Genomic DNA, 27,869 nt, shown 5'->3' with positions numbered 1-27,869 from the left:
TCTTCTCTTTTGGACATGAACTTGTTCCTTGTCGTAGTGCGATTTCCCAGATCCTGAAGTCCCGCCAAAGTAGGTAATGCTCGGCACAAGCGGCTTTTTCTACACCACGTGTACATCGGGCTTTATTTCAGAACGAATTATTGATGCAATCTACGATACAAGAACCACGGCAGGTGCAGGTTGCGACTGAGGCATCTGGGCCGGTCGGCACGACTGGGTCGTCTGGGGCACGCTTGGCGAAGCCACGCTTTGGACTACGACTACCTGCTGCACCGGTATGAACGGATTGACGACAAAGATGGGGCCCCTTGTAGGAGGGTTGGTCTTGCATTCTTGGTAGAAGAGGTAGATGTGATACAAGATGAAAGTCTGAAACGAAGAGATGGTTGAAGCCAAAAGTCGGGAAGGGAGGTAACGGGGCGAGTTGGTAAGTGTTCATGTCCACACGCAGCAAAAGGATAACTGTCAAATAAATAGTGCAGAGAACAGCAGCGCTTGTGTTGCCTAGCCTGTTTCCTCGTTCGTTGCCTTTTTACGGCGTCTAAAGTTGAAGTGCGTTAAGTACAGTCTTTGTCAAAAATATACAGCCCAAGGGGTCTCATTCCGAGGCCTGCAGTACGGCTCCTCTTGCATACTAAGGTGCCCTAATCCCACGAAAGCAGGAGGAGCTTAAGTCGTCAACCAACCCAAGCTTATGACTTTCAGATGTGCTAAAGAGTCCCTATACACAGCTTGGAAGCAAACCCCTCGGACCGTATATTTTTGACGAAGACTGTACGTACGCGGCCGGCTGGCCAAGCGAAAGCATACAGCAACCAATAAGACAGTCTCAGAGGAATTCAGTCATGTCTACAGATAATAACATAGAGCCCGCATTTTAAGCAGTATTGTCATATGTAATAGTACCAACCATTTGTACGTGACCAACAGTTTCTACAGGAAAATAGCGGTCGCTAATTGTGATGGCCAAGTATATACTTTGTAAGCAACAATGAAAAGCCGTCCGTTGAACGGCACGTGCTCCTTAATTTACATCTAAATGCGTACAGGCCACAACACGAGTGTGGCCAGGACTGGTTTAAGGCTTTATCTGCGAGCTGTTAATTGAAGATATGGGAGAGACCTTTGTCCTGCACTGGGCGTATTCAAGCTGATGATGATGATGATGAGCAAGCTGTGACGCCTTAGAGTTCTGGAGAATGGGAAAAAGCTGCGCACTGTCTCTTTAGACCTTGTCTGCCTCGTCCGCCCGTCCGTCTCTGTCTCCACGTGTGACAACTAAGCGCTTTCCGTCGGCATAAACGGCGTGGTTGAGATCTCGTCTGCTGTAAGAGACAGTTACCGCGTATTTTCCTTGATCTCTATAAGAACCCGCTGCTCTTCTACTACTTCATTCTCAATGTGCGTCTGCCGCGTGAGCCTTAAGCTGGCTCCCAATCCTGCTGCTATTTGGTTTCTCCTCTCCTACCTCCACATGCTGCTCTATTCTTTTTATCAGCTTAGCGCTAATGTCGATGCGCTCTGGAAAAACTCGATTCTGCGAAATGCAAAAGGTCTTGGAAAAATTGCAGTAACGCACATACACACAGGACGGACACCGACCATCTTCTCAATGTCGTGCCTGCAGCACACCAAGGCCACAGCACGTTCCTAAATCTTGTGCCTGCCCTGCGTGCAGCCTGCAAGTTTTCGTTTTTTTTCCCACATATTTCAAGATGAATTCATAACAACTATAGCTCAACTGGCCACTTTGATGGGGATGTAGCACTGAGGAACAAGGCTGCCATCAGCGAGCCATCGACACTGTTTTACAAGCGCTCTCCAAACGCTACAGGAGAATTTGAATCATGCTGACATGCAATTAGCAAACAAGTTTCTGCCTCGAATTTTTCCTGGGAACGCTGTCTCACCTTTACGGCGGCAATAATGACGTACATGAGGGACATCTGCAGGAAGGACTGGTTCTGTGAACATGGAAACAAAAACAAAAGCAGCAAAATTTAAAATTCTGCTCCTGTGTGAACTAAAATGCAGCCTATGCCTGTGCTCGGTGAAAGTCGAATTCTCCTCCTCGACCATTTCCCTAGCTGCGCCTGTTACACATTATATGGATTGATGAGCACCCCCGTGTGACCGCGCGTGACGCACGATCGCATACGTGACGCTCGCCTGTAAACAAATTACACGGTAAGGGAGTAAAAAGGGTGTAGACGGCCCTCTAGCGCACTCCCTAATAGAATAGGGAAGGGTATGCTGCCCAAAGAGTGGGGTGGATTTGGATTTGGAATTGGCCTCAAATAATAATAATTTGACGCACGTAACGATTGAACGAGACTTTTAACCGCGGCATCAGACGTTTTAAGGATAGCAATTCAAAGAGATTGAAACCGCAGTTATGATCTTGGTAACTGCAAGAACTTCGCATGCTATGAAGAAGGAATGAGGATAAAAAACGATCCGATTTTTAGGCTTCGATCCGAGAACTTGGGTCGCCAACTGGGCCGCTATTAGGGAGTGCGCTCCCTAAAGGAAGAGCTTTCCCTGATTGGGTAATTCGTCTTTAGAGTGTACCCTACGCCTCTACAGCTCTATCTCCCCACACCCTCTCAATCTCCGCAGCTACTCCGGCAATCTCCGCAAAAGGCACTCATTAGAGCTCATTCGTGACACTCTACCCACGCCCTTACCTGGACATTCCACGCTCTCACGCAGAGTAACTAAACACTACGACTGGCACCTGCATTTCGTAGCACCCCAGCTGCCGCTGAAGTTCGCATTACTATATGGCAAAATATCCAGCGAATTTTTTTGGACATGACGCCGGACGAGAAACCGGAGCCATTTAACCCAGAAAAACAAAGCCGCTGGAAGTGCGTGTCATGTACTGGTTATAACAATGGCAAATATGCTAACAGACTTGGTCACACATATTGTACGCGGCGTGTGCAGGCTGCGTTGGGCAACGCTACGGGCTCATCACTTACGCGCAGGGCCCCCACTTCACTGGCGCTCCGAGCTCCCGCCACACGAACCTGAAAAGAAGTGCGTCCGTGCACGATTGTAAGGAGTAAACACATCGCAATGAAACAGAGCCGCTTCGTGGGCTGTGGCTTGCGGACCCGATAGTTGCGCACTGTGTGAGCAATGATCGAGCCTGTAAAATTTTTTAAACGTAGGGCCTGAATGAGTTTTCCTTAGCTTTGTTGATGGCGTTTTTACATAACTGAATGGACCGACTAAAAGAAGAACGTAACACGAAGAGCCAACCTTCAAGCTCGCCCCTTCTGCCCACTGACGTCAGGACGCGCGGTGAGGTGTGTCGCTCTAATCGGTTGCGAGCTACTGCGAGCAGCAATTTTCAAAAATCATTTATAAATTATAGGGTCTGCGCAGAGCTTTCAAATTTGACTCGAATACCCGCAAAGATCACCTCTACAGATCTGTTGCACTAGAATATGCCCATCGAAATCATTGCAGGGTCCTTTTAAGTGGTCTGTTATGTCTGTTAGGACTACTTAGCCCAGTGAGAGCCTGCTATCAATTTTGTACGATGCTTTGAAGATGCGCTGACCTGGAATTGAAGCGCTGACGTTTGAACTATGAACGGGTTATGGAATTTTAATGGCTCAAGGGCATTTGTTTCCTCTACTCAAAGTGGGCACAAGACCTTTCCCAAGCAATTCGTCCTAAAGAAGCCGATCACCAGACCAAAGGAAAGCATGTAGTTAATAAGCACAGAAAGTTGGGCTAGTTGGTGTAGATTCATACTAAGCAGCGCAAAAAAAAATGCCATTGGTTTCTTTTGCAAGCGTGGAAATGGTTGTTGTGTTTCGCTTTTGTGTTTTCTAACGCCTTTAGAGCTTCCTTTTCGTGAATAAAAATTCAATTGATAGTCTGCGCTTGTGTTGTGTCTTCTCGTTCGCTTTGGTCACGTTTTTCTGCGCTGCTTAGTATGAAAGCATGTATCTGTTGTATCACCAATGGGTACACGGCAGCGCCAGGTATCGAACCTCGCACCTTCTGCGTGTGAGGCGGATGCTCAGACCCCTAGGCTACGGCTGTGGTGCACGGGCCATAAGTACTTACATTGTCAGATACGTAGTACGAAGCCGCCAAATGGCCCACACAGCAGACCGCGATGGTTCCAGTGTTCACCATGAGAAACTGGCGCAGGGTCTCCACAACTTTCTCCTGCGGGTAAGAGGTAACGATAGAAAGCACTTGCTTGATTCTACGAGAGAAGAAATACAGAAAATGTACACTTCTTATGCAAGGTTACACCCGCGAAAAGTATCGTCACTCCGCATTCTCATCCGCGAGAATAAAAAGAAATGGATTTCCAGGACAGACTTAGTTACTCTTGTTTTTTGAATTCGTTATTATTAGAATCCCTGCCAACGCAAAAAAAAAATAAAATAAAGTATCCGACGCTGGCGGCGTGCGAAACGTCGAGGAGGGGGTCGTGCTTTTCCTTTGAGACGATACGTTCACTTACTGGCAGAAAACGCGGCATAGCAGCGAAGACTGCTATAACAAGAGAAAAGACAGTAAGATAATGTCTAACATAAACTTACCGGAGTTGGACCCGCAAGAGCAGCGTCGGCCTAGGAAAACAAAAATGAAAAGGAAAAATATTAGAAATAATCAGTCCACTAGTTCGAAATGCCTTATGTCCCTCAGTTAAATTTTGTTCCAAAACGTTGCCTCAAGGCGATGAACAAAGATGGGAGTCCTTGTCGGTAGATTGTCTGTGACCATGAGCATTTTTAAGGAGCATATGCAGCCCCTCCCTTTCTTTCCCTCTCAGCGAAAAACTAACCATGATAAAACCGCACTGATTGTACTTTGCTAGACGAGGAAGTTGAATATGTGCAAATACGACCTACTTTCACCTCAGTTCCGCCTTTCCGCTTCCAGACACCCGGTAAAAAAAATTGCCCATGAATCCACCCGTCCGTGATAAGACATTGCAATCTCGACTGTTCAGCCTTTAACTTTTCACAACAAAATCAGTGTGTTTTTGCTCTGTAATGATGCGTACGACGTTGGTGAAGATGAATCAACTAGTGGAAGTAATCAGCTGTCAATAAATAACTTGTAACTACATTTCTTTGTGTAGCTTCAGTTTCGGTTTCAGTTGCCAGACGATGATTGCGACGCCATAAGTGGGTATGAGATCAAGTGAGGCATACAGAAAGTTGGCAGTGGCTTAGCTCTGCTATGCCAGGATATACGTAGCGTCAGCAATGACGTCACGTGGCTCTGCGCCGGCGGCAGCGGCGAGGCGCGCCAGCTGTGCGCAGTGACGTCGCTCGCCCTTCGCGCATGCGCAGTATGGACGACGGAGGGAGCACGAGAAACGGCGAGACTGTGAAGCTCACGCTACAAAACTGCGATATAACCATTGCTTTGTCATTTTAAGTCATTCAAACTCTCCAACTCACTCTCTAAGTCATTCAAACTGCTGCAGAAGCCGTAATGGCTACAAGTGAACAAATAGCCATTATATTTCAGCGCCTTAATGCCTTCTTAATGCAGTTTCTTAATGTTTCGACTGCTGAAGCCGAAACTGCAATGAAGAATAAATTCAGTTACAAGTTGGGTAATGCGCTTAGGCTATCTTCACGTGGCGATTCATGTTTCTTACGCGTGATTCGAAAACAATAAAAATTACACATCAGAAAATCTGGTGAAGATACGAAGCGAAAACGGCGAGAGATAGCATCGTCGAATATCCTCCGGGACGTCTGAAGTCCATTCGCGCCTAGAACTGGCTATTAAATATGGCTGCTTTCCGTGGACAGGGCAGGATCAAGTTTGTAGACGCAGAAGTATACCAGTACAGCTAACGCTTTCTAAAGTCTTCCCGGAGAAGCGATGCATATAGCGCTTGCACTTCTTCGCCTTGAGGGGGGGTGCATTTGGAGAGTACTTGCGCATCCTGCTTTCTTTCGTATACGTACTGGCACTTGGAGCACTCTGAACAGCATGACGTCAGATACCAGAGCAACGCCCGACTCAGCGCCGAGCAGGAGGTCGTAGAAGAACCCTGTGCCTGCGCCATTTGCAGCGACAAAAAGAAGAGGTAGGATAGATGAGAGCACGAAACTGCAACTAAAAACTATGGGGGCACTTTGGCAGCCTAAAGTTCGCTAGGCGAAAGCCTTTGTCGCGCTGCTTCGACTGCCAGTGACTGCCTATGTTTGTCACAGCTGCACCGCTTGGGAGTCATCCTCCTCCACTAGCTGCCGCACAATGACTGACGACGGAGCAGCGCTCGACGGCGCCGCGCCGACAGCTCCACTTGTCGACGAATATGACGTCACCTTTTGGCAGCTGCGCTCGTTGATGAGTCACCCCAGGCGCTGGATGTAACGCCGGACGGACGGGAGAACGAGCCATTAAAGGCTTTCGCCTTAAACCTCTCACAGGATGGTTACCACTGTGTAACGCGAGACTCATCGACAGCTATTTACAGTGGTGAATATGTTGTTCATTCATTACTTGTCTTCTCTGGTGAAATTCGCGTGACGTCACTATGCTGTCACTAGTGTCATCACTGGGTTCGGGCCACTCAGCGTGGGGTGTTGGGATGACGCATGACGTCATTGCGTGCTGGCCAATCAACGTGGCGCAGTGCTATGGCAGCACAGCAGAAACGGACAAAGCGCCCTTAGCAGTTGTCGCTGTGAAAAGCGTTACGAGTTCATGCAATGTTTGAAATAAGGTTGTTGCGAGGCTGAACCCAGTGATAAGAAGTCGAAAAAGTGAAGCATATAGACGGGCATAAGAAACACCGATGCGTATGATTTTATACTCAAACTGAGCAAAATTAAAAAAAATGAACACAGAAATGCTAAATAGATAAAGAAAATCCGTTTATTATTGTTATTTGCCTGGGCGCTTAGAAAAATGCCTAACTGTTAAAAAAAGGAATCAGTTATGATTTTCTGAATTTTTTAACCCCTTATATGCGTGAAAATAGTAAATTCTAAAGTAATAATCCTTCTCGAGTAACCGCCAAATGGTAGGTTCATTGAGAGCTCGGAAGCTCTAAAATAAATAACTGTCTTTACACGCTTGGCCTACCGCAAAGGCGGTTCAGTTGTTTAGTACTTAAACGGCCTTTGAGAGGGCACCTTTTAAGGGGAATAGGAGAAATGCTTTACACCTGCTCCGCCTTACAGCCGAGCGCGCACCGTACAAGACAGCAGACATTTTTCCACATTCATTATCAGCTTCTTTTAGCGTTCTGCGCATGCGCATTCTACATGCGCTATTTTATTGCGTACGCAAAGGTTTTGCGTACGCTATACTAAAACTGTCTACTACCAGCGAGAAGCTCGAAGGTTCGACTACATCTTCAAGCTCAGCCTAACGCTATACACAGCATATACTCACATCCGTCAAGAAATAGCGGGGGTTGGCTGTACAGTATGTGGTAAGCATTAGAACGATCAAATGCGTGTAAAACAACAAAAAAATAAACTCAAAGGCGTTCGCTTGGGCGACACGACGGAAAATGCGTGAGCGGTCGCCGTTACAAACTACGCTCATTGACTGCACACCCATTTCTTTTTCATTTTTCGTACCTGCCTTCCCATCACAATCTTTTGAAACGTCGCGACATCGGTTATTCTCTACTTTACATTCATAGATCCGTGGGAGTCATCATACCCCTACTTGCGTCACTGGTGCAGCGGTTAAGCGATGCGCCACTGCCCTGCGATGACAGGTGCTGCCACCTGTGGGGCTTGTGCGACCCAGGTTGCTCTCTCCAAGCAACCTCTCGCGACCGGTCATTAATTTAACTGCCACCTGCCACAGGGGGCAGTTTGCTCACAATACGGTGGGTAAGGCTTCACATGTAGGGCTTCACTTTCTCCGCGCATGTCCCCTCTAATGTTCGCGCATTCATAAATCGCACTTGCAAAATAGGCGCCTACTGTCATCCCCCGCCTAGCGACGCAGAGTGATTGGGAAGGTTTTTTGACTGGCGTGAGACGAAAGCCTGCACTCCGCAAAAAAAAAAAAAAATTACGAGGACCTTTAGCGGCTAAAGTGGTGAAAGGCGAAAACATGAGTGCTGCATTCTGCTATGCGATTGTTCACTTCACATTCTGTTGTTGCATCACCTAACTGCCAATCAATGACGCTCAATCTTTGCCTTTAGGAGTGGAACGCGACAACGTGTTGTAGCGCTGCCAGGGAGTCCACGGAACACCACCCGTTCGGCGCGATGCGTTGCCCTTTGAACGCAACGCTTTTTGAGGAAAGGAAATGGCGCCGTAATTCTCTGTCATCTCGGTGGACACCTGAACCGCACCGTACAGGAAGGAAGGAAGTGGAGTGAAAGAAGAAAGAGAAAGAGGGGCCGTAATGAAGACATGAAAATTGTATTTGAGGAAAGGAAATTGCGCAGTAACTGTCTCACATATTTCGGTGGACACCTGCCAAAATTCGCGCGCAGTGACGCCATGACCATTTCGACCAATCTGAAACGCGGACTAATTTGCGAACACGTCTTGGTCACGACAGTATGAGCCATTAAAGGCATTCGCCTTAAAAAGTGGTCAGGGCCTTTCAGTCTGATTTTTATGCGCTCCTACTCAGCCATTCGTCGCACCCGTAGTTTTTTTTATCGACCGTTAGTCTGTAGAGTTTGCGCACGGTACGCGTTTTGACACTACACGCGTTCCTTCAGAGTCTAACGGCGGATCTTTAGGAGTATAGTTGATATTACTCCCCCCCCCCCCCCCCCCCCCCCCCCCCCCCCCCCCCCGCGTCATCTTTTTAGATCCTTAGCACAGTGAGCTTCCTTTTCTTCCACGGGAAAAAATAAAGAAATAAAGCGGGAGGGGGGGCGGTGGTACCGTCCTCTCCCCACTTGAAATCATTCCATGCAGTGCGTGCTTATAAACAGACTTGACTGTCTCGCAGCGTAAGAATTCCACGTTTGGCTGTTTTTATCGCAGGAGCTCGCAGCGCATTCAAGTCGAATTTAGGTGGTCCAAAATTTTAGAATTATAGGAACATAATTATAGGAACAGCGATCACTTTTATTTTATTTTTCTCCCAGTCACGCTTTGTACGCATCTCGTCACGTGCGAATGGCAAAAATATGGCGTCAAAAACAGATAAATGAAAGAACCAATTCAAGTGCGGAACGAGTAGGTCAACAAAACGGCTGCAAGAGCTGCTGTATCCTATAAGGAGCAAATGCGCTTACACTCTATGAACTTACTCGATATATTCCTGTAGTAGCCGAAGATGTAGTAAGTGACGCTGAAGAAGTTGACACTCTGTAGGGATGATGACGAACGAATATTAATAACAGCGGCCAGGAGGAAGCATACTCTATAAGAGCACTTTGCAGTTCTCTATAATTTCGCAGAAGAAAAAAAATTCGCAGTGGCTTAGCTTGGTTAAGCCCGCTGATTGCGAAAGCAATATCCGTACCTATGCCATGGTTCAGCTGGTAGTGTAGCTGGTGGTGGTGCTTGTGGTTAGACTTGTGGTGATGCATCGGTTATCCAATCCAATCCAACCTAATCTAATCTAATCTAATCTAATCTAATCTAATCTAATCTAATCTAATGTAATCTAATGTAATCTAATTTAATCTAATCCAATCCAGTCCAATCCAATTCAGTCCAATCCAATCCAATCTAATGCAATCAAGGACAAATGAAGGTCAATGGTGGTCACAGCCGCGGCACGGCAAAGGCGTGAAAGTGCAAGTAGTATTGCTTTCGCAATAATAAGCGACTCGCGTTGGGGCCACTGATACGTATGTCATACAAGCTCTCCGGCATCCCGGTCACTGTGCCTGCTTTACAACGGGAGGAAAAAAAAAGTCCACCCTATAAACAACAAAATACATTTGAAAGACCCACTCAGGCAATCCGTTAAAAAGTTGTAACAAAGTGAGGAAAAATATTCCTTGAGTGGCACGTGCTTCTGGGTTAATTTTCGTAACTTTACTTGGATAGCGGCAAGAAGTGACGAAGGGCAAACATAAGAGAGGACATACGGAAGCGCTGAACATGAACACTTTTAAAAGGCATATGATCCTTCTAAGCGATCCCTCGTAATTTTGTCGTGCATTGCAAGGTAAAGATTGCTCAGAAAAGGAACCATACGTGATCCGACAGCGATGCATTGCCGTGTGATGAAACGCGAAACGCTCTACTTTGATAGGGTTTTAGCGTGTGATCCTTTAAAATGGTGCCTCATAACTCTGCCGTGCACGATGAGGTAAAGACTGCTCACAATGGGGGTAATGCTTGATGCGATACATAGCCCATGATTTGGACGAAACAAGAATTATTCGGGGAATCGGTTATATTGCCGGACGCCGACAGAACCGCTCCCTCATGTAAAGCCCTCACCCGAGGGCCCTTGAGGAATTTGTAATAAATAAAAAAATAAAAACCGCCCGAAGAACAGAATGCCAGCAGTGTCTTCTTATTGGCTCGCTGTTCTCAAGTGGCGTGCACAGCTTCCCCCGAGGATTTTTTTTTTTTACAAATGCGAGAAAAAAAGACAGAACAAATCAATATTTGTTTCCCCTGGGTGTGTGTCACCTTGAGGTAACATTCCGAGATTCTTTGGGTTAGGTTTGAATGCCGGTTGCCGGCAGCTTTTTGCGCAGGGTATTCTGCCGGCAAAACAGCTGGAAAAAGACTGCCGGCATTGTCGTTTCACTGGCTTTGTGCCGTGATGGGACCGGAATCAGCCAATGGGGTCATACTGCCGGCAAAGTTCACTGCAGGCTATTTTGACGGCTACCGGCACAGTAGTCTCGTCCTTATTGTTCTTATTGTTTGTTCTTATTTATGATGTTTCCCCCCTACAATAATGCCCCAGTGAGGGCGCTGTAGGTACTGTGTATAAATAAATAAATAAATAAATAAATAAATAAATAAATAAATAAATAAATAAATAAATAAATAAATAAATAAATAAATAAATAAATAAATAAATAAATAAATAAATAAATAAATAATATATTATCGAGCGCTGCAGTTTGTCGTCCGTCTCTTCCCTGTAATGTCGCTTTGTGCTATGACGAGTGTAATGGAAAGTAATATTACAACACACTTTACTCCAGTGAGGTCAATCAGCTGCATTAGAAGACGTTGGGGGGTGCACTGTGTTTTCTTGACACTTCGTCGGCAGTGTGCACGAACCTCACATTTGTTTCAAACACGTCCTAACCGAGGCAGGCGACACCCATATGCGTTAGGGCCAGTAAGCATAGGTATTCGCTGCATGCACTTACCATGCATATGATGAGGAGCCATACGACGTGCTCTCTCGCGGGCTTGATGGTGACGTTCTTCAAGTTGATGTCCTTCACGTTGATATTCTTCATGGTGTACCACCCAAAGACACGGCCCGTTGAGCTTCTTCTACCTTCTCTTCGTATAACCATCAAAAGATGGCCAACACCACAAGCGGAGTTCAGTGCACGGGTGGAAAATCATTAAGTGTTCAGAACGATGAAAAATAGCTTCCTGGCAAGGTTTTCTAGAGTGCTGGTGATGTTTTCTTTTCTCAAGTGTCAGCAAGCGCGTTCAGCGACTTTATCGGCTTCTGTACAATCAAGCAGTGTACTTTCATTCGAACAGGAAACAATGTCAGGTGCTGAGAACAAAAAAGATGCCCAGGCTTAGCTTGGTTAAAGGGAAGCTGAAGAGATTTTCGAATTCATTAAGATGCTCACGTATGGATGTGGGAACCTGAAAAATCATGCGGGTGAAATTTTTTTCCAGATTAATCACTTAGGAGCGACGTAATCGCCGTTTAAAATTGCGCGGTAGCTCCGCCCCTCGCTGTCCGCCGAGCGCTGCTGATGACACTATCGCGAGCCCAAACCGGAAACCGTGGGGTGGTGACGTAAACATTGGTGTTCCGTCGCCTCGCAGCCTCCGCGACCGTGCTTGTTTCTGCGTGCGTGCCATCGTAAGCTGCTTCGATCTGCCGTGTGTTCCTGTATTTGTGCGTTTTTATGTTTGTGGTGACGTACAGAAACGTGTGCAGCATCGAGTGAAGCGGTGGACCACCATGCCGGCGTTCTGCGCAGCCTTCGGCTGCACTAACACCAGCGGCCGCGACGATGTGGTCTTTCATTATTTGCCGCAAAATAAGGAGCTTTCCGCGAGGTGGGTCGCTGCTGTGAAGCGAAGGGATTTCAAGCCCTCAAAGACTACAGTGCTATGCTCTGACCACTTTCGTGATGAAGACTATAGCCAGAGCCTGTCGATAATGCGTTCATTAGGCCTGTCAACAAAGTCAGCTCGACTGAAACCCGGCGCAATACCGCCTGTCTTCGCGCACAGGAGCTAGTCACCGCCACCGAGGCGCTGACCGAGGCCAGCTTTCGCGAAAAGGAGGAAGCTCGAGGTAAGAATTTGTGTATTAACACTATGAGAATTTGACTGCGCGAACCGGTGTTCTGTGTAGTGTATGGCGCGTAATTTCGTGGATGCAAGACTTTCGGTAGTAGTGAGATGAACGGCGCTTGAATGAGAACGTCAGGACGGCAGCAAACTGCAGCTTACAAAATAAGTGCTTTGCAGTTAAGCTTGCAGGAATGCATCATGCATCTCGTACAGCATTACTCATATCAGACCTCGGCCCTAAATTTTTTGACTGTATAAAAATCTTAAACTGCTACTAATACTGCAAGAAGTGGAGCGACGCGAAGTGCGCCTCACAACCGGAGACTGCGCGCCGCGCGTGAGCAGAGAACTTCGTTCGGTAAGCGAGCTCGTGGAAAGACGTTATATGCAGCCTCTTTAATCAATTATGTTGGAGCTCAGACATTCTAGGATTCATGCGTAGCCCTTAGTGGCGAGAACATAGGGAGTAAGTAGTACGCGGCACATTTTTCTTCGGGCTCGGAGCGCCGAGAAAACTCTTTGCAGATGTTTCTGGTATACGGGCGCGCGGCGTTTCGTTTTCAGTTTGGTTTCGCCTGGGGCCTCGCTGATAGCCGCCTCGTCAGCGCCCAATGTGCGCAGTCATGGCGCTTGCAGTCTGGCCCCAAAGCGTACACTTTTTTTTTTTTTTTTGAGCGATCTACGTCGGACGCGCCCGCTGGCGCTGTGTTAGCGCGTGAAGTTGCCTGTCAGGGTGTAAGTTTTTAAAGAGATTTTTTTTTTTGCTTGGCTACAGTATTTGCAGGAGGTGCTCCAAATCTGCAAATACAACAGAATATGAAAATAAAAATTTAACTAAGATATGCAGTTTAGTGAGCTAATGGAAACCTTCTGCCTATTACTGGTGTATGCCATATCCCTCAATATAGCCCCAGGGATAAAATTAATACAAGGTTAGTTACCCATTTTTAAAAATAAATTTTGGACCTTTTAAAGAAACACTTGGTATATAATAAATGATCTCACTTTCCACAGAGCTCGCCAATCAACAAAATAGTTTGCGAAATAAACCAGAAGATTTTACTCATACTGAAGGACACTTTTGTTCTGTTTGCAACAATAACATCATATGGCTTATGCCTTTCAGGTCCTTGCCGAACTGCTGCAAGATCAAGACTGCACACCAGACGATAGTGCAAATCAAGACTGCATGGAAAATGACATCACACCTGGAGGCTGCGCACCAGACAGTCAAGAATGCACACCAAACAGCAGTACAAATCAGGAATGTGCAACAAGTCGAATGCCACTGGCAGATGGTGCTGAGGACCCTGCATCGAACTTTTCTAAAAGTGACGACAAGGCTGACAAGTCTGTTCAAGTTCTAATGCAGCCAATACCAGTAAAGTGTTCTGCCAGGAATACATTTATGATAACACATTTAGTCGTAAAAAATTGCCGAGTGCAGCATGGCTTCATACATTAATAATAATAGTATATAATTGTACGCCACGTGTGCTACAGCCAGCCTTGCGACTCGGCCTGCTCGGTTGCAGCACGAGGCCATCGAGTTAGTGAAAAAAATCACTGGTCGCTTGATCTGAGAACAGCACGATAAAGGCGGGCGCAAACGAATGGAGATATTCATACAAGGGCTTGCAGTATGAAGCAACTCGCCTAAACAAGGATTTCAATTTACTGCCAGGTCCCATCTTGTCACGCAGAACGGGAGGCACACGTTTGTCACCTCGACAAGTTCTGCCGCAAAGCGCCGCGAACTTCTGTTTTACGCGTGCGTTATGAACCGAGCCGGCACGCGGCGACCATGAAGCGATGCCAGCATAAAATTTGCGTGCAAAAAGAGCCTGAAAACTTCTTGCGCATGTCAGTGGTCTGTGAGGATTACAAGCAGATTTGTGGCAGCACCGACAAGCGGCAAGACAACAATGCCGACGATCGCATCCCGCTTACATTGCGTTAGGAAAATTTTGTGGAGCAGTGCTATACTACATTTGCTCGCTTCAAAATTAATTTATTGTATCTCTGAATGAAGTTTGGCTAGAAAAGTGTGCTTACTAAAAGACATTTCCAACACGTGGAGATGCTGACACTTCGCTTTCGTTCAAGCCAAAAGCACCGCTTGCGCCAGCATCGTTGCTTCCTTGGAGCGGTTTGCTCTTTGCGATTGGTTCATACATGTAGGGGATGACGCCAAGATCCTCCTGGTAATCTTCGATGTGTTCCATCGTGATATAAGCATCAAACCAACAGCCCGAACCACCGCGCGCCGCGCTTCTTGTACTACATCGGCGGCGACCGAGCCGGGCTCACCGAGCCAACGCCAGTGTTCACGTCACGAGGCGCCCAACCAATCACAGGCGGCAACGAGGCGCGCGAGCTGGCCCGAGGCTGCTGCTGCACTTTTCGCCAAAATAAAATAGGTTTGCGCTTTCCTTTGCCTAATTTGGATGAGAAATTGGAATTCCGAGGGTGGAAAACTGTAAAGTGCATCTCTTCACTCAATTTTTTTGGGAAACCTTTCAGCATCCCTTTAAGCCAAGAATGCGTTGCATATTGCGCGGTCTTTTTGCGCGAGGTATTGCTTGGCGGCACTCCATTTTCTCAGCAGCTTTTCCTCCGTGACGTATGGATGGATGGATGGATGCATGGAGGAAAAAAAAACTATATGGATGGATGGATCGCCCCCTTTGAAACGGGGCGGTGGCAACCGCCACCATGCTCAGACGTCTTTTTTTTTTTCTTTTTTTACGTGGTTTCGTGACGTCACGTCACCACGTGATGTGACGTCACCAAACTACGTGACGTCCCGTCACGTGGTTTGGTGGCTGCCCGGTCGCGCCCAAGGGCTGAACTGAGCGATTGCAATATGCTACGCATAAAAACAAAAACACGAAGTTACTAAGGCAGGTAAGAGGAGCGTTTGTTTTCACCTGTACGTGATCGTCACAGTCGTCAACCTAAGCGTTGATATGAAAGACATTTGCCTAAGCGCCAGAGCTACAGTGAACACAATGAAGAATGAAATATAGTCTTTGCCCGACCTGTACACGAAGATGTCCAAAGAACGGCTGCCCTAATTCGCTCACTGTATTCACTCTCCTCCTCTCCTTCACCATCATGTTTTCCAACTCGCACACCAGGAAGTGGCACTGATTTATTACCCTATTTATGTACACACTTATATACCTACGCTTTCGGCAAAAGCATTTACGAATACTTCAGCTTTTGCGGCATGATAAAAATAATATGTTTGGCTCTTCTAAAAATAGTAGTTTGGCTGAGACTACCGTTTTCAAATCACGCTGTGCGCGGTTATTGCGCATTTCGCATGACAAACAGGTTGCTCGGAAAGTTGCCTGCAATCAAGAAGATAATGAAACCTAACCAGCGAAGTGCGTATCAGTATTCAAACGAAGCGTTTAAAGAAATAACTAGACTTTTTTTTTTTTACATATACAGCGGTGGTGCCAATAAGAATTCTTCGACGAATGCCATTACTCTTGGATACACTTAAGTGGAATGACGCCGCCTTTCTTGACCTCGAAATCGAGAGGCGAGTGCCTTCACCCGTCAGCCCTCCTCGCCCGAGGTTGCGTGACGGCAGCCATTGAATGAAGACAGGGCGGAACGCGCGAGAACAGCGCCAAGAAAATGTCGAGATAAAGTCACGTCAATCAACACGAACGCACCCTGCGCGTGCCGCTAACGCGTTTCAAACACAGCTGTGTGTGCAATGCAACGTGCCAGTGCCGCCTGATTCTATGATTGGTCGAGAGATGTCACGTGACTTTGTGACATCACAACCTGCCCTGTTAGGCTAATTTGATAGGTCCAGAGAGATCACATGGCCCTGTGACGTCATCAACCTGCCCACTTTGGCAGGTGGCATTTAAGAGGTCTTGACACCTTGTGACGTCATCATACCCTGCCCACCGGACTATGAACAACCTAGCTTCAAGACAGCAACCATTTTTTTTTTGCTGAAGGTTTAGTTTGGTTTGGTTTATGGGGTTTAACGTCCCAAAGCGACTAAGGCTATGAGAGACGCCGTAGTGGAGGGCTCCGGAAATTTTGACCACCTGGGGTTCTTTAACGTGCACTGACATCGCACAGTACACGGGCCTCGAATTTCTCCTCCAAAGAAATTCAACCGCCGCGGCCGGGATCGAACCCGCGTCTTTCGGGACAGCAGCCGAGCACCATAGCCACTGAGCCACCGCGGCGGCTCTTTTTTGCTGAAGGTTGGTTCAATATATATCAATTAAATATTTAGCATGTCTTACTCTCGATGGACAGCGTTGTGGAGACCCTTTAAAGGAGAGCATGACGTTCGAGGGCGTTTTGTTAACTTAACCACTAAGACTTAATTTTCATTTTGCTTCAATAACATTGTTCCGTCGGGATGTGTCTTGTTCTCGTAATTTCACACTACAGTGATTTCGGAAGAAGACAGTACAACCGATGTGAAGTTTGGTTTATATTGCGCCACATCTTTGCGATGCAAAAATAATTGAACTGTACACAGTACATCGTGCCGTCGTCTGGGATACATTTTAACAACACAGCAAAAACAGTAGCCGCGTGTTAAGAACAGTGTAGCTGTTTAGCGGGAAAAGCAGCTTTACTGTCCAGTTTCAAGAAGGCAACCATGCATTTGGAGAAGAACAAACTGTTGTAAGGAACCCCATAAGACAGCTGGCAACAGATATGTATTGTAGTCAGTATCATGCTCGAGAAAATGCTGCAGGTACAGTGGGACAGCAGACAACATTCTGGAGCCATTACATATGTCTGCTATTCCTGCTGTCCCTGCAACATTTTCTTGAGCATGAACTGAATCGGTGCGCTGAAGTTCCCTGGAGTAACAGTTGTTAAAATGCAACATACATCGCAAAGCGTCCGCTCTCCACTTGAGCCTGTGATCAAGAAAAACAATCAGACATATCTTCACCAGCGAAAGAACGACAAAACCAGGAGTAATGTACACATGTACTTTCGCAAGTTATGTCTGATATATACCAACTAGCCCACATGGTCACCTTGTTGAAGGAAATATAATAGCTTTATCAGCTACCATGCTTTATATATAGTATTGCGCATGAAAAAATTCAGATATATAAACAACTAAACCTGCTTGCGAATACAGTGAATACGCGAACAGAATACATGCTTTATCACAAAAACATCGACGCCGCAAAGAGAGTGGCAGTGTTGTATTCGATCCAATTTCTCGTTTCCTGTGTATCGATGCCAGCTAGACTTAGAACGACATCGTTCTAGAAGTGTTCATTGCGAGCAAGATGTCTTGGTAGATTTTAATTATAGTGAAGTCGCACTGGGGGTGAAAAAAATTCGGCTCCCACTCTTAAACGCACGAAAATTATCACACTGAAGGGGACAGCTAGGAGCCTACGATTTTTTAATTACATCGGAAATCGTCAGTAGCCGCGATCCTCTATATAGTGAAGGGCTGGGACAGCTAGCTGTACAACCTGAAAATATGAACGCCTGTGTGCCATTGTATGCGTACGAACTAGCCCCTTGTTTCTAGCTTAATACACAGTGATCCTCTGGGTGATAGTCTGACGGCACATGTGGCAAGTCCTGAGGTTCGTTGAGCAGGAGGCACAGGTACCGTGGCCGCACGTGAATACCACGTTTCGCCGGTTTTCAAAGCAGATGGCGCAGTTGTGGATGGCCTCCAGCTCTCGCAGCCGGGATTCGAGATCTCCTTGGGCACTACGGTCAGCTTGCGCACTGGTTCCAGCGTGTCGTTCTGACGTCAACAACGTCAACAACGACAAAGAAAATGAGACGGACCAATCAGCGAATTTGGTGAAACGAAGGCACAGGGAATGGAGAAATTATCCAGAATACTGGCACCAATTTCGAGAACAAGGTGCTAACAACAAAACATATGTAATCTTCGCTATAAGAAGCCGAGCGATCGAGCACAGTGCCCAGTATTTTTATGCCAGCCTTTCGAGTGAATTCTTTGAAAAATTCGATTCAATGTTCTTGAGACAAAGAATACCGCTTCCACTAATTCGAAAGTAAATGTTGGATGATATTTAATGAGCATAAACGCCCCAGTAAGCCCATCATTGAATAGCACAGAGACGTTGAGCTACTGGATGGATAGTTCCAGGTAATTTATGCACAGATAAGCTGTAAGCTGGAAAAAAATACAACACAACTAGAAATCATTGCGTAAGTAGAGCTCACATGCGAGGGTACTCCGCATATATAGTATATTTAGAATACAATGCTAACACATTGACGAACCGGGAATTACTAGCTTCAGTGGCAACCTCTTCATGATTGAGACCTTCCTGGGGCTAAACATTTATAAACAGCATTACCGAACGCTGCTGCCAAAGAATTTATACTCCGTGCTTGTTCCTTTCGTACGGTACTAAACAAGCGCTCAGAAGGCAGCCGAACATTGAGCATGAATAATGCTATCAATAAGCTTAAGCCACCAACAAAAGTATGCATACCTCAAGACAAAGCAAGGCAAAAGTCAAATACTACGTTTAACCTGCACTATCCTAGCCGTGAGCGAAAAGCAGCGTCTCGTGATCCTACATACTATGTCACATCAAAGGATGCTCCAAGACGTTTTCTGGCCAGGATCTCATGCAGTGCATATCAACGCATGGTTATACGGATGAAGTCAATAAAACAGTCGTTTTACTGACGTACAACCCGGAAAACAAACTACGAACAACAAGACGACGAGAAATGCGTTCATAGCTAACATAAGGCATTCGTTACAGAACCACAAGATGCTAGTAACAAGGCGGGGCATATGACTTGTTGGATCGCTGAACAGATCATACACTGCACTAAAAATCTACAAACGCACTGATACATTGTGCGCCGACCTATTTCATGCAGGATGCATCTAACAGTTCCGGTGCCAAAGCGACTAGGCTTCTACTTTGAATCCTAATTCCTTTAATAGCAGATAGATGGAGTTCTCGTAATTCAAAATTCGCTAGCGTTTACGTTTTATTGATTTGGTTTTATGCGGCTTAAAGTTTCAAAGCTACTCAGGCTATGAGGGACGCCGCAGCAGAGGGCTCCTGATAATTTCGACCACCTGGGGTTCTTTAAGGTGCACTGACATCGCACAGTACACGGGCCTCTAGCATTTCGACTCCATCGAAATGCGACCGCCGTGGCCGGGATCGAACCCGCGTCTTTCGGGTCAGCAACCGATAGCCACAACCACTGAGCCACCGCGGCGTCTTGAGTACGTTTTATTGATGAATAGATGTTTTTAGCACACCGGAGACATATTAGCGTAGACGTATACCGGTTTACCAGGCGTCGCTTGCGCATGCGCAGTGGCTCCGCCTTTCCCCTCCCATATTACTGCGCGTGCGCAGGAGGCGCCCGTAAGCCGGTATACATCTTCGCTTATACGTCCCGGCATGTATATGCCTAAACTGAGAGCCCGCAGTAAGTTATGATAGGTTTGGTACCATTCGCATTAACAGCAACCACGGCTCAAGAAGGAAAAAAAAACCTTTCTAACCTCTTTGATGTCGTCGTCCGTCTTCGCGTTCAAGTCGCGCTTCATGATGCGTATCACCGGCTTGGGGACGAGTGGATGTTGACCTCAGAGGGAAACTTTGATTGGAACAAAGAATACAAAGTCTTTATAAGTTGTATGTGCACTAGCCGTTTTACTGATGCGGTAATCTCAAACGATTATCAGCAAGCTTGAATACAGGTTCGATCCATACGTGGACAGCGCCGGGGGTGAAACGAAGAGGTATGTATAGCTGCATCAAAATTACAAGCTTTGTCCAGCTTTTGCGTTTTTATATTCTCTGATCTCTACGTTCTCGATCAAAATTAGAACTGGCTTCAATGGGGTGCATGAGTGAAGTCAAATTGCGGTGCTTAACTCTTCAGAACACGTTTAGTTTAGTTACAAAGGCACACGTCCTGGCCACTATCGACTTATGCCAGAAATGAAAGATACAAAAACGACGCTATATTGTCGAAATGGAGTGGAAATGAATGGATGTTCTGAAGCGCACGCAATATTAATAGGGTAGCGATTTAGGAACACTTCGCGCACACCTTGCGTCGTTGGGAGGACCGTGGTACCAAGGTTCGTCATCCATGCTCGCACTTGAGGCAAGAGAACACGCAGTGCAGAGCACACCGGAGCCATCGCATTCGCATTCCAAGCCGGTCTCACCGATGCCGTCCCCAGTGCCGCGATGCGGAGCAGCTGTAAGTCAGCAATCGGAGTCGTTACACTTTCTCAGCCATACGGTAGGCGCTAATGAGACTTTGGTAACTATCTGCCAGTCAAAACAGCCCCCACGCTAAGCGACCTGGAAAAAAGTGAACTAACCTGGTCAGCTTTTCCCCTTTAGCTGCCACAGATGCTTACGAACATATGCGTTTGTATGATTCATGACCAGTGCGAACTGCTTTTCTTTTAATAATAAAAAGCCGAACTTTTAACGAAGTCGATCCTTTAATTTGCTTCGGTAGAAATATTGCACCTCTGTTGCCAGCAAAACAGCAATTAAAGTGAGCTTTTCTGTCGAATTCTGTGAGAGGTATACTGCGCGCAGTCTGAGGTTCTAAGCACGTGCCTGTTTCAGTGGCACAAACCGCGCACCGTAATTTAGATAGTAAGTGTGGCCCACAGAAACGCCAGAGGCAAATAAATGCGCGACCCGCGTTCATGATAGCAGTTATGTTGCTGCAGCCGTCAAAGTGTTTTGCGTATTATACACGCTGACAGAAAGCTCTTTTCTTTCAACGACAGAACGATGCCTTTTCACTTAGCCTACCTAAGAAGGTGCAGGAGGAAACTGCGCAAAAACATCGAAGTTTAGCGTTTAGCCTCGTACACCGTAGAGCAATGATTTCACGCTTCTCACCAGTGCATAGGATTCTTCAAGTTCATTTCACATGAGGATTCTTGCCGAGCTTTTCATTAATGCCCTAGATTGACTATGAATATTCGAACATGAAAGCGCGCTGTACATAGTTAAAGGAACACTCAGGACAACTCTGTCCAATCATTTCTCAGAGTAAAGATTGATTCCCTTCGTCTTTCTGGCTATGTTGACGTCCGTCTGGCAGCAAAAAATTCATTTCTCGTGTAATCCGCCGATTTAAGCTCCTGACGTCTTTACGGAAAATGGCATGTTCCTACCGTTTTGAGCTGAACGGGGTTAAGTGTAGCCTAGGGATCCGCAAAACATGTGCGAACGCATGCCATTCACTTGCGAAATCAACCGGGAGATGCGGACACCTGTTATTCGCTTGTTTTTTTTCTAGTTTATAGAACTTCTCTTCCCTGCCGGAAAAAAAAAAAGACCAGCATGGCTAAGCGTGGAATATCGTGCAGTAGCACTAATTACGGTGGGCACTTAAGATCCGTACCTGCTGTGAATGCGAACCCATCCTTTGACCTAAAGGCCTTAACTATAAAGGCTTCTGACCTAAAGGCATTGGACCCAGGTGTACCCTTCACCCATCTGAAGGCCTGGCAGGTGTACATACCTGGCAGGTTTCCCACAACGCGGTTGGCAGGTGGGCCGCCTGCTACGAAGCAAGCTTCAGGGACGTACATACGTATTCCCTAAATCCGTAAAGTGCGCCTAGCAGTGCTACTGCACTAAAAAGAAACATTCTTTTCCGTTGTCACAAGAGTTTCGTACCACTTTGGGCCATAAGCTTGCAACAAATTTTCGTAGAAACCATGGAACTTCTTTTAGTATTGTACTGCCCCTTGCCATGGCGGCAGAAATGCAGAAAAATGTTGCACTACAGATGAAAAAAAATATTTTGTAGTTTGAGCACGATTCTGACATTTTCTTTAGACTGGATTTTCGGTTTGAGTGGTCTCTTTCATTAGAACAGGCCAACTTCTGTTTGTCTTTGTTCCACAAGCGGGAACATGCTGTGGGAGAGGGAGGGGAATGATGGCTGCAATAGGTTTTGGAGGAGCTTCTGGTGGAAAAAAAAAATATGCATCTTGGAACTACTTAGAGCATAACCATCAACGTGTTCTGTAAACCCGAGCTCATTTTTTAACGCTGCAGCATTTAGGTTCCCATTCTGTAGAAAATCCGGCGTCGTCGGCGTTGTGAGCGCAAAAGCTGGTGACCCACCAGCTGCCACCTAGGTTATGCGACTGTGACGTCACGTGACCCACTATGACGAGCGCTAGTTTGGTTTTAGCAGTGGAGCGCTTACATAAGACCTGCACAGCCCCACGTGAGGATCGACGGTGACGCAGATCCCGCAGACTCACTGTTGATTCTTCGCCCTTATTCTAAGCTCTTTCAAATGGTTAGGTCAAATCGGTCAACAGCATCCGCTATGCAGAGAAAGCGCCAGGAACACGGAGCTCAGATGTGGAACAGACAACACAGCCTAGTTTTTCAGAACACAACTGTATGCTCTGCGGGAGTAACGCTTGTTGGGCGGAAGGTTCTTTTGTTGCGTTAGCTACACTACGCCAGGTCACGTAGCCGGAGTCCGGTAGGCACTAATGGCCTCGAACAGCCGTTGCCTAGCAACCGTTTCAGCCCAGCTCCGCCAGGTGGCGTCGCCGTCGCCGCGCAGCGCCGCTGCGCTCGCTCCCACCAGATGCGTGCTCTACGCCGAGGTAGAGGGCGAGGAGGTGGCTCTTCGCGGGGTTATATGCGCGCTTCGCCTCGGTGGAATCTTGGCGTTATGGGGAGCGCTAAAGATAACCAACGGTGACAGGACCAAGCTAGGAAGAGACAACGTGCTCGAGAGACAGCGGAAGAACGCGCTGCACAACTCGAAAAGCGTCGCAGCTAACGCAACTGACCAGGCTTAGCCAGAGCTAAACCACGCCTAATTTTTTGTTCGTGTGTGTGAGAGAGGGGAGGAGGGTTTGTTGTTCTTTGGTTTGGACACTGTTCAACATTACGGTTCCCTTCGTCACGCCCCCCTTGACAACTCTGAGGTGGCCATGGCTTTAACTTTTGCTGTTCAGAAGTATCCTGTCAATGGTTTAGTTCTCGCAAGTGGGAGACTTGCTTGCCCTCTGCGTAAACTACTAGAGCTGTGCTACAGGAAAAAAAACGTCTCACCATATAGATTTTGCCATTCCTCTCCGTCGGTCACATCGACATCACGTTCATCAAGGAGGCTGCGGTGGCTCTGCAGTCCGTCAAATCCTTGTCTTGAGGGAAGTCCTGTCCTGGGATTGCGAAAAAGTGCTTCGGTAGTTCGCGTCTCGTGGTTAATGCGTTACTGATTGTTAATATATAAACACACTAAACTGTGACGAAACTGGTGTGGCAGAAAACAGTACAATGAATAGAATTATGTTTATTCTTCGATCTGTCCATCCAGGAAGCAACTGGCCTTTATTTTGAGGATGGCATGTTCGCAGTCTTGATAGCAGATTTTCTGTTTCACGAAGGAAAAAAATCTACGCATTTTTTAAACAGGCACAGCTCTTTCAATAAAGTTCCAAAAAGTATGCAGAATACTATTGTATCAGTGGTGCTAGTATTTCTGTCGTAACTGAAATATAGAAGACGTAATCACTGAACGATCACCTAATCCCCTAACGGCGCTGGTGATTTTACTAGTGAGAACGGAGCATTGCCATATTATAGGGGGTTTACGAAGAGTACTCCTTCGAAACGGATTGAATATGAATAGTGTAGCTAAAATGAACTAATCAAACCGAATCTAATGTGTGATTATTAGCACCTTTAGCGAATATCCGTGCAAAACGAATATTCTTGTGAAAACGCGAAGCGCTAGCGGCGGCGCTAAGTCAGACTGAAAGCTGTAGCTTTCGAAAGACGCAACCATTAGGGGGCAAACAATACGAAATCAGTACACAGGGTGTTTCCCCTTAGACTGCACATTTCTTTAAAAATGGGCTTTTTGAGTGAGATGAGCGCTTTTCTGCGGCGTAGGATTATCAGCAGTGTAGTACATCCGAATACACCTAAGAAGTGCTAACAAGCAGGCTGGTTAACTAATATTGAATAGCTAACTTTTTAACTACTACTGTTAGGCTCCTTAATTACTGAGAAGCGTGTAGCCCACCGTTAGTAATATCCACCTCAGTTTTTATAGTTTCGAAAACGAGGTTACTCTCAGCGCTGTAGACCAGCAAATTTTGGCTCTTTCAACTAGTTACATGCATTGGCGTGGTTTCTTTGCCTGCAAGCTTATCGAAAGGGCATGTATCTTAACGCCATGTAGCCGCGCACTCAGCATGCGGAGGTTGGGGGTTTAGATCCCACCGGCGGCATGTGGCTGTCTTTTCTTCTACTTTCTTTTAAATTACGTTGCATCAAAGAATTCCTTAATCAGTTCTCACTCAACGAAATCAGTAATTAAAACAGCATAAAAACAACAAAGGTAACAGTCTATTTGTAATTGCTCCCTTATAACATTTCCTTACGCTTTACATTGTATCAAACACTGTTCGCTGCTTGCTAAGCAGTTAGTGTTTACATTTTAATGTTATGCCTGCAGTCACTGGGGACATATGAAGGAACGAAATATTGAGGACACTGTGGGGCTTTAACTTAAGGAGCGTCGACTTCCGACGACTTTCACAAACCGCGTCGAAAAGTGCCGGCCGTTCAACGGCTATTCGTGCACTTGTTAAGTGTTGCATGCTATCAAGTTGTTAAGCTTGCAGACTGCATGACTGCCTAATTTAACGTGTTTTCAGTCTTGCATGCGTTCAGAAAAATCTCGGATGAGATCGTTCACCGCTTACCTTTCAACGGTTGGGGCTGCGAAGTCAAGGCCACCTAGGGAATCGAGGGCGCGGTTTAGGCTGCCCAGAATGGGGTAGCGGCAGTATCGATCGAATTCCCCTTCGAATCCCCGGAGCACACAGGAAACATCATCTTCAATGCCGTTCCAGAGGCTTCCAAGGGCATCAAAACCTATAAAGCAAGAATTTAAGCTTTCTCATAAAGAATTATTAATGGAACAGCATTAGATATAAGACACAGCAGTGCGGAAGTCTTGCAGCTCCATGTCTTTACTCTACTTCCAGCCCACTCGCTTTACACAGCTCTGTTTACATCAAGAATTTTCCGTATTCTGAATCCGATGCCAGCATGACCTTTTATAGTCGAAAGATGGTGTTAACGACGCCGTAGTGGATGACTTTCGGCCACTTGCGGCTCATTAACGTGCACTTACACCGCACAGCAAATGTACGTTTTTCATTTTGCCTCCATTGAAATGCGGCCGCCGCGGCCATGATGCGCACATCGATGCGCACATCGTTTCGTGTCTCGTCCCGTCGCTCTCGTAAACACGATGACGATGCACTTTGACGGAGTGAGGGCAGCTTTAGCGAAAAAAAAAAACGACATGGCACGGTATTTTTCACACAAGGGTGGTCAAATATCTATTTCCCAAGCCTTCCACCCTTGATAAGTCAAGAAACAAGCCAGCGGAAAGCTTGCATCCACTGCATCACCTGTTGGCACCCGGAGGCTCTGGAAATCGAACCTCGCGTCTCCCGCATGCGAGACGGATACTGAAACCACTAGGCCACCGCTGCGGTAGATTTCGCAAACACGGAACAGCGCGAAAAAATGATCAACGACGTTGCCATTTCACAGTTACCAACCACGGCAATGATGAATTGCAGAATTTTAGTGTAAAACAAATGTACATCAAGGACTCACCATCCTGGACTATCCAACGCTCAGCATGCGTTGCCCCTTCATTGAAGCTGGATCGCCGGTGAAGCCCGGCAGGTCCCACAGGGAGCATTTCTCCTTGATTTACCCGTCGGCTTTCTTGGAGAACCCTCTCTTCGCGATGTGAATTGTGTCGGCGTCGGGAACTGGTGGGTCTCTGTCTCGGAGGCACATAAAGCCTGCAGTTATCGATAAGCAATTAGAAGTTATCTGCAGTCTACCCAATTTCTCCGTTGCGAATATACGGCATCTGCAAGTTCTACCACGTCGTAGGGACACCAGAACCTATACAGTTTCAAGCGCAGATCTGTACAGGAATGAACTAAAAAATGTTGCGCCGAAGTCTAATTTCCTGGTAGCGTTCAATAAAAGCAACCCCTTCGTTGCAACCGCGTTAATGACATAATTAAAAACTTCAGAGAACGCTTACTACATTCGAATCAGTGCGAGAGAATCAGTACGGAAGACGACGACGAGCGGGCAGTGTCGCGGGACGGAGTTCTATTTATTTTTATTTTTTATTTTTCTGACTCAAAAAGTTATTTCATTATTTTTTTTCGCTCTCTTTCAGTCACTGCAAAATTGAACCATTACGTGCATTGCATTCGAATTTGCACAAAAAGCCATCGTCCCGTCTTCGGTCTCCCAGCTAACAGGTCCCCTGTCATTGCGTCGTCCAGTCTGTCAGCCTATACCCTATTACTACTCCTTTTCCTCTATAAATGCTCCTCTTTCCATCAGTTCACCGCCTGTGTCTTGGCCACTCCCCCGTAGTGGGTATGTGCCATTTTATTTGAGGTCAACCAACCAAACAACGGAGCGCTCGCGCTAAGCCAGCTGCGATCAGACAATGCGAAAACGGATGATTTTGCTCGGGGTTGGCACCCATCGGATTAGTGTTTACGCGCTAACACCCTGGAATTTGAGAATAACGGATAGTTGGGCGAGTTGGTGCATGATGCTAGACAACAGCGGCGCAACTAACACCCAAGAAAGAAGGCGTCAGTGTTCTCTTGCATTAATACCTTGATGTAGCCTTACAGCTAGCCGTTCCGAGGTCCAGTACAGAAGAAACACAAACTAGGCATACCGCCAAATGAACACGCTGCATGACATGGCCGCATTCGTTCGAATCCCAAGATGCGCGAGCAGATACTGGAACGGCAGAATGACATCCAGACTCACGAGTCGCTCCACATCCTTGTCGCACCCGGCGGGAAGATATTCAGGGACACTCACCCTGTGGTCTCGGGAATGTCAATGCGCCAGAAGGCATGTTCCTGGCTGTGCTCGCTGTTCCTGTAGCAGACGGTGCACAGGTCGAAGTCCCGGCACACGTCGCATTTCCAGCGAGTGCCGACGATGCCGTCCTGGCCACACTCGTCGCAGACTACACCTGAGAACCGGAGAGCTGCGCAGCGAAAACGAGGAAACTCTGGCGCACAAGTACTACAGCTAGCTGACAACAGCTAAAGAAAGGGGCGCACTGCAACTTCGAGCTGGTCTGACTTGACGCCGTACAACAACACAAAAAAAACGTCCTGTCGAACATTCACAATGAAAACTTTTATATAAAAAAAAAAGGCAGTTAGGCAATAAACAGGCGACACCTTACAATCAACTTCTGTACTTTGCGATTAGCCACTGCAAGAGCAGCCACTGCATCTGGCGGCCCATTGCAAAAAGTGTGACGCAGTACCACCTGGCCATCCCCCGTTCGATAAGACAGTCATTTTGTATCGGCACCATA

At 46.7% G+C, this 27,869-nt stretch overlaps 1 protein-coding gene across 1 annotated transcript; it reads right to left on the bottom strand.

Moving 5' to 3' along the window:
• Positions 1–27,691, bottom strand: LOC149364145 (uncharacterized). The gene is made up of 9 exons (XM_089568642.1): positions 27,359–27,691; positions 25,177–25,348; positions 19,951–20,045; positions 5,964–6,055; positions 4,575–4,604; positions 4,087–4,191; positions 2,985–3,032; positions 1,911–1,964; positions 1–369 (listed from the first exon to the last, which is right to left on the bottom strand). The coding sequence occupies exons 1-9, from the start codon at positions 27,393–27,395 to the stop codon at positions 151–153; spliced, it is 852 nt and encodes a 283-aa protein (XP_089424768.1). The 5' UTR covers positions 27,396–27,691; the 3' UTR covers positions 1–150.
• Between the last annotated feature and the right edge of the window lie 178 nt (positions 27,692–27,869).

Source organism: Amblyomma mixtum, chromosome 2, assembly GCF_055824585.1.
Source record: "Amblyomma mixtum isolate Tamu chromosome 2, ASM5582458v1, whole genome shotgun sequence".
NCBI lineage: Eukaryota > Metazoa > Arthropoda > Arachnida > Ixodida > Ixodidae > Amblyomma > Amblyomma mixtum.
Note: the sequence above shows the minus strand (reverse complement) of the source record. Positions and strands in the feature narration are given on the sequence as shown.

Coding starts and splice junctions, on each gene's coding strand:
- LOC149364145 (XM_089568642.1), bottom strand. CDS start 27,395: ATGCCTTCTGGCGCATTGACATTCCCGAGACCACAGG. Junction 6,056..19,950: donor CGGACGACGACATCAAAGAG/GTTAGAAAGGTT, acceptor CAAATGGCGCAG/GCACAGGGTTCTTCTACGAC. Junction 4,605..5,963: donor TCAGAGTGCTCCAAGTGCCA/GTACGTATACGA, acceptor TTGTTTTCCTAG/GCCGACGCTGCTCTTGCGGG.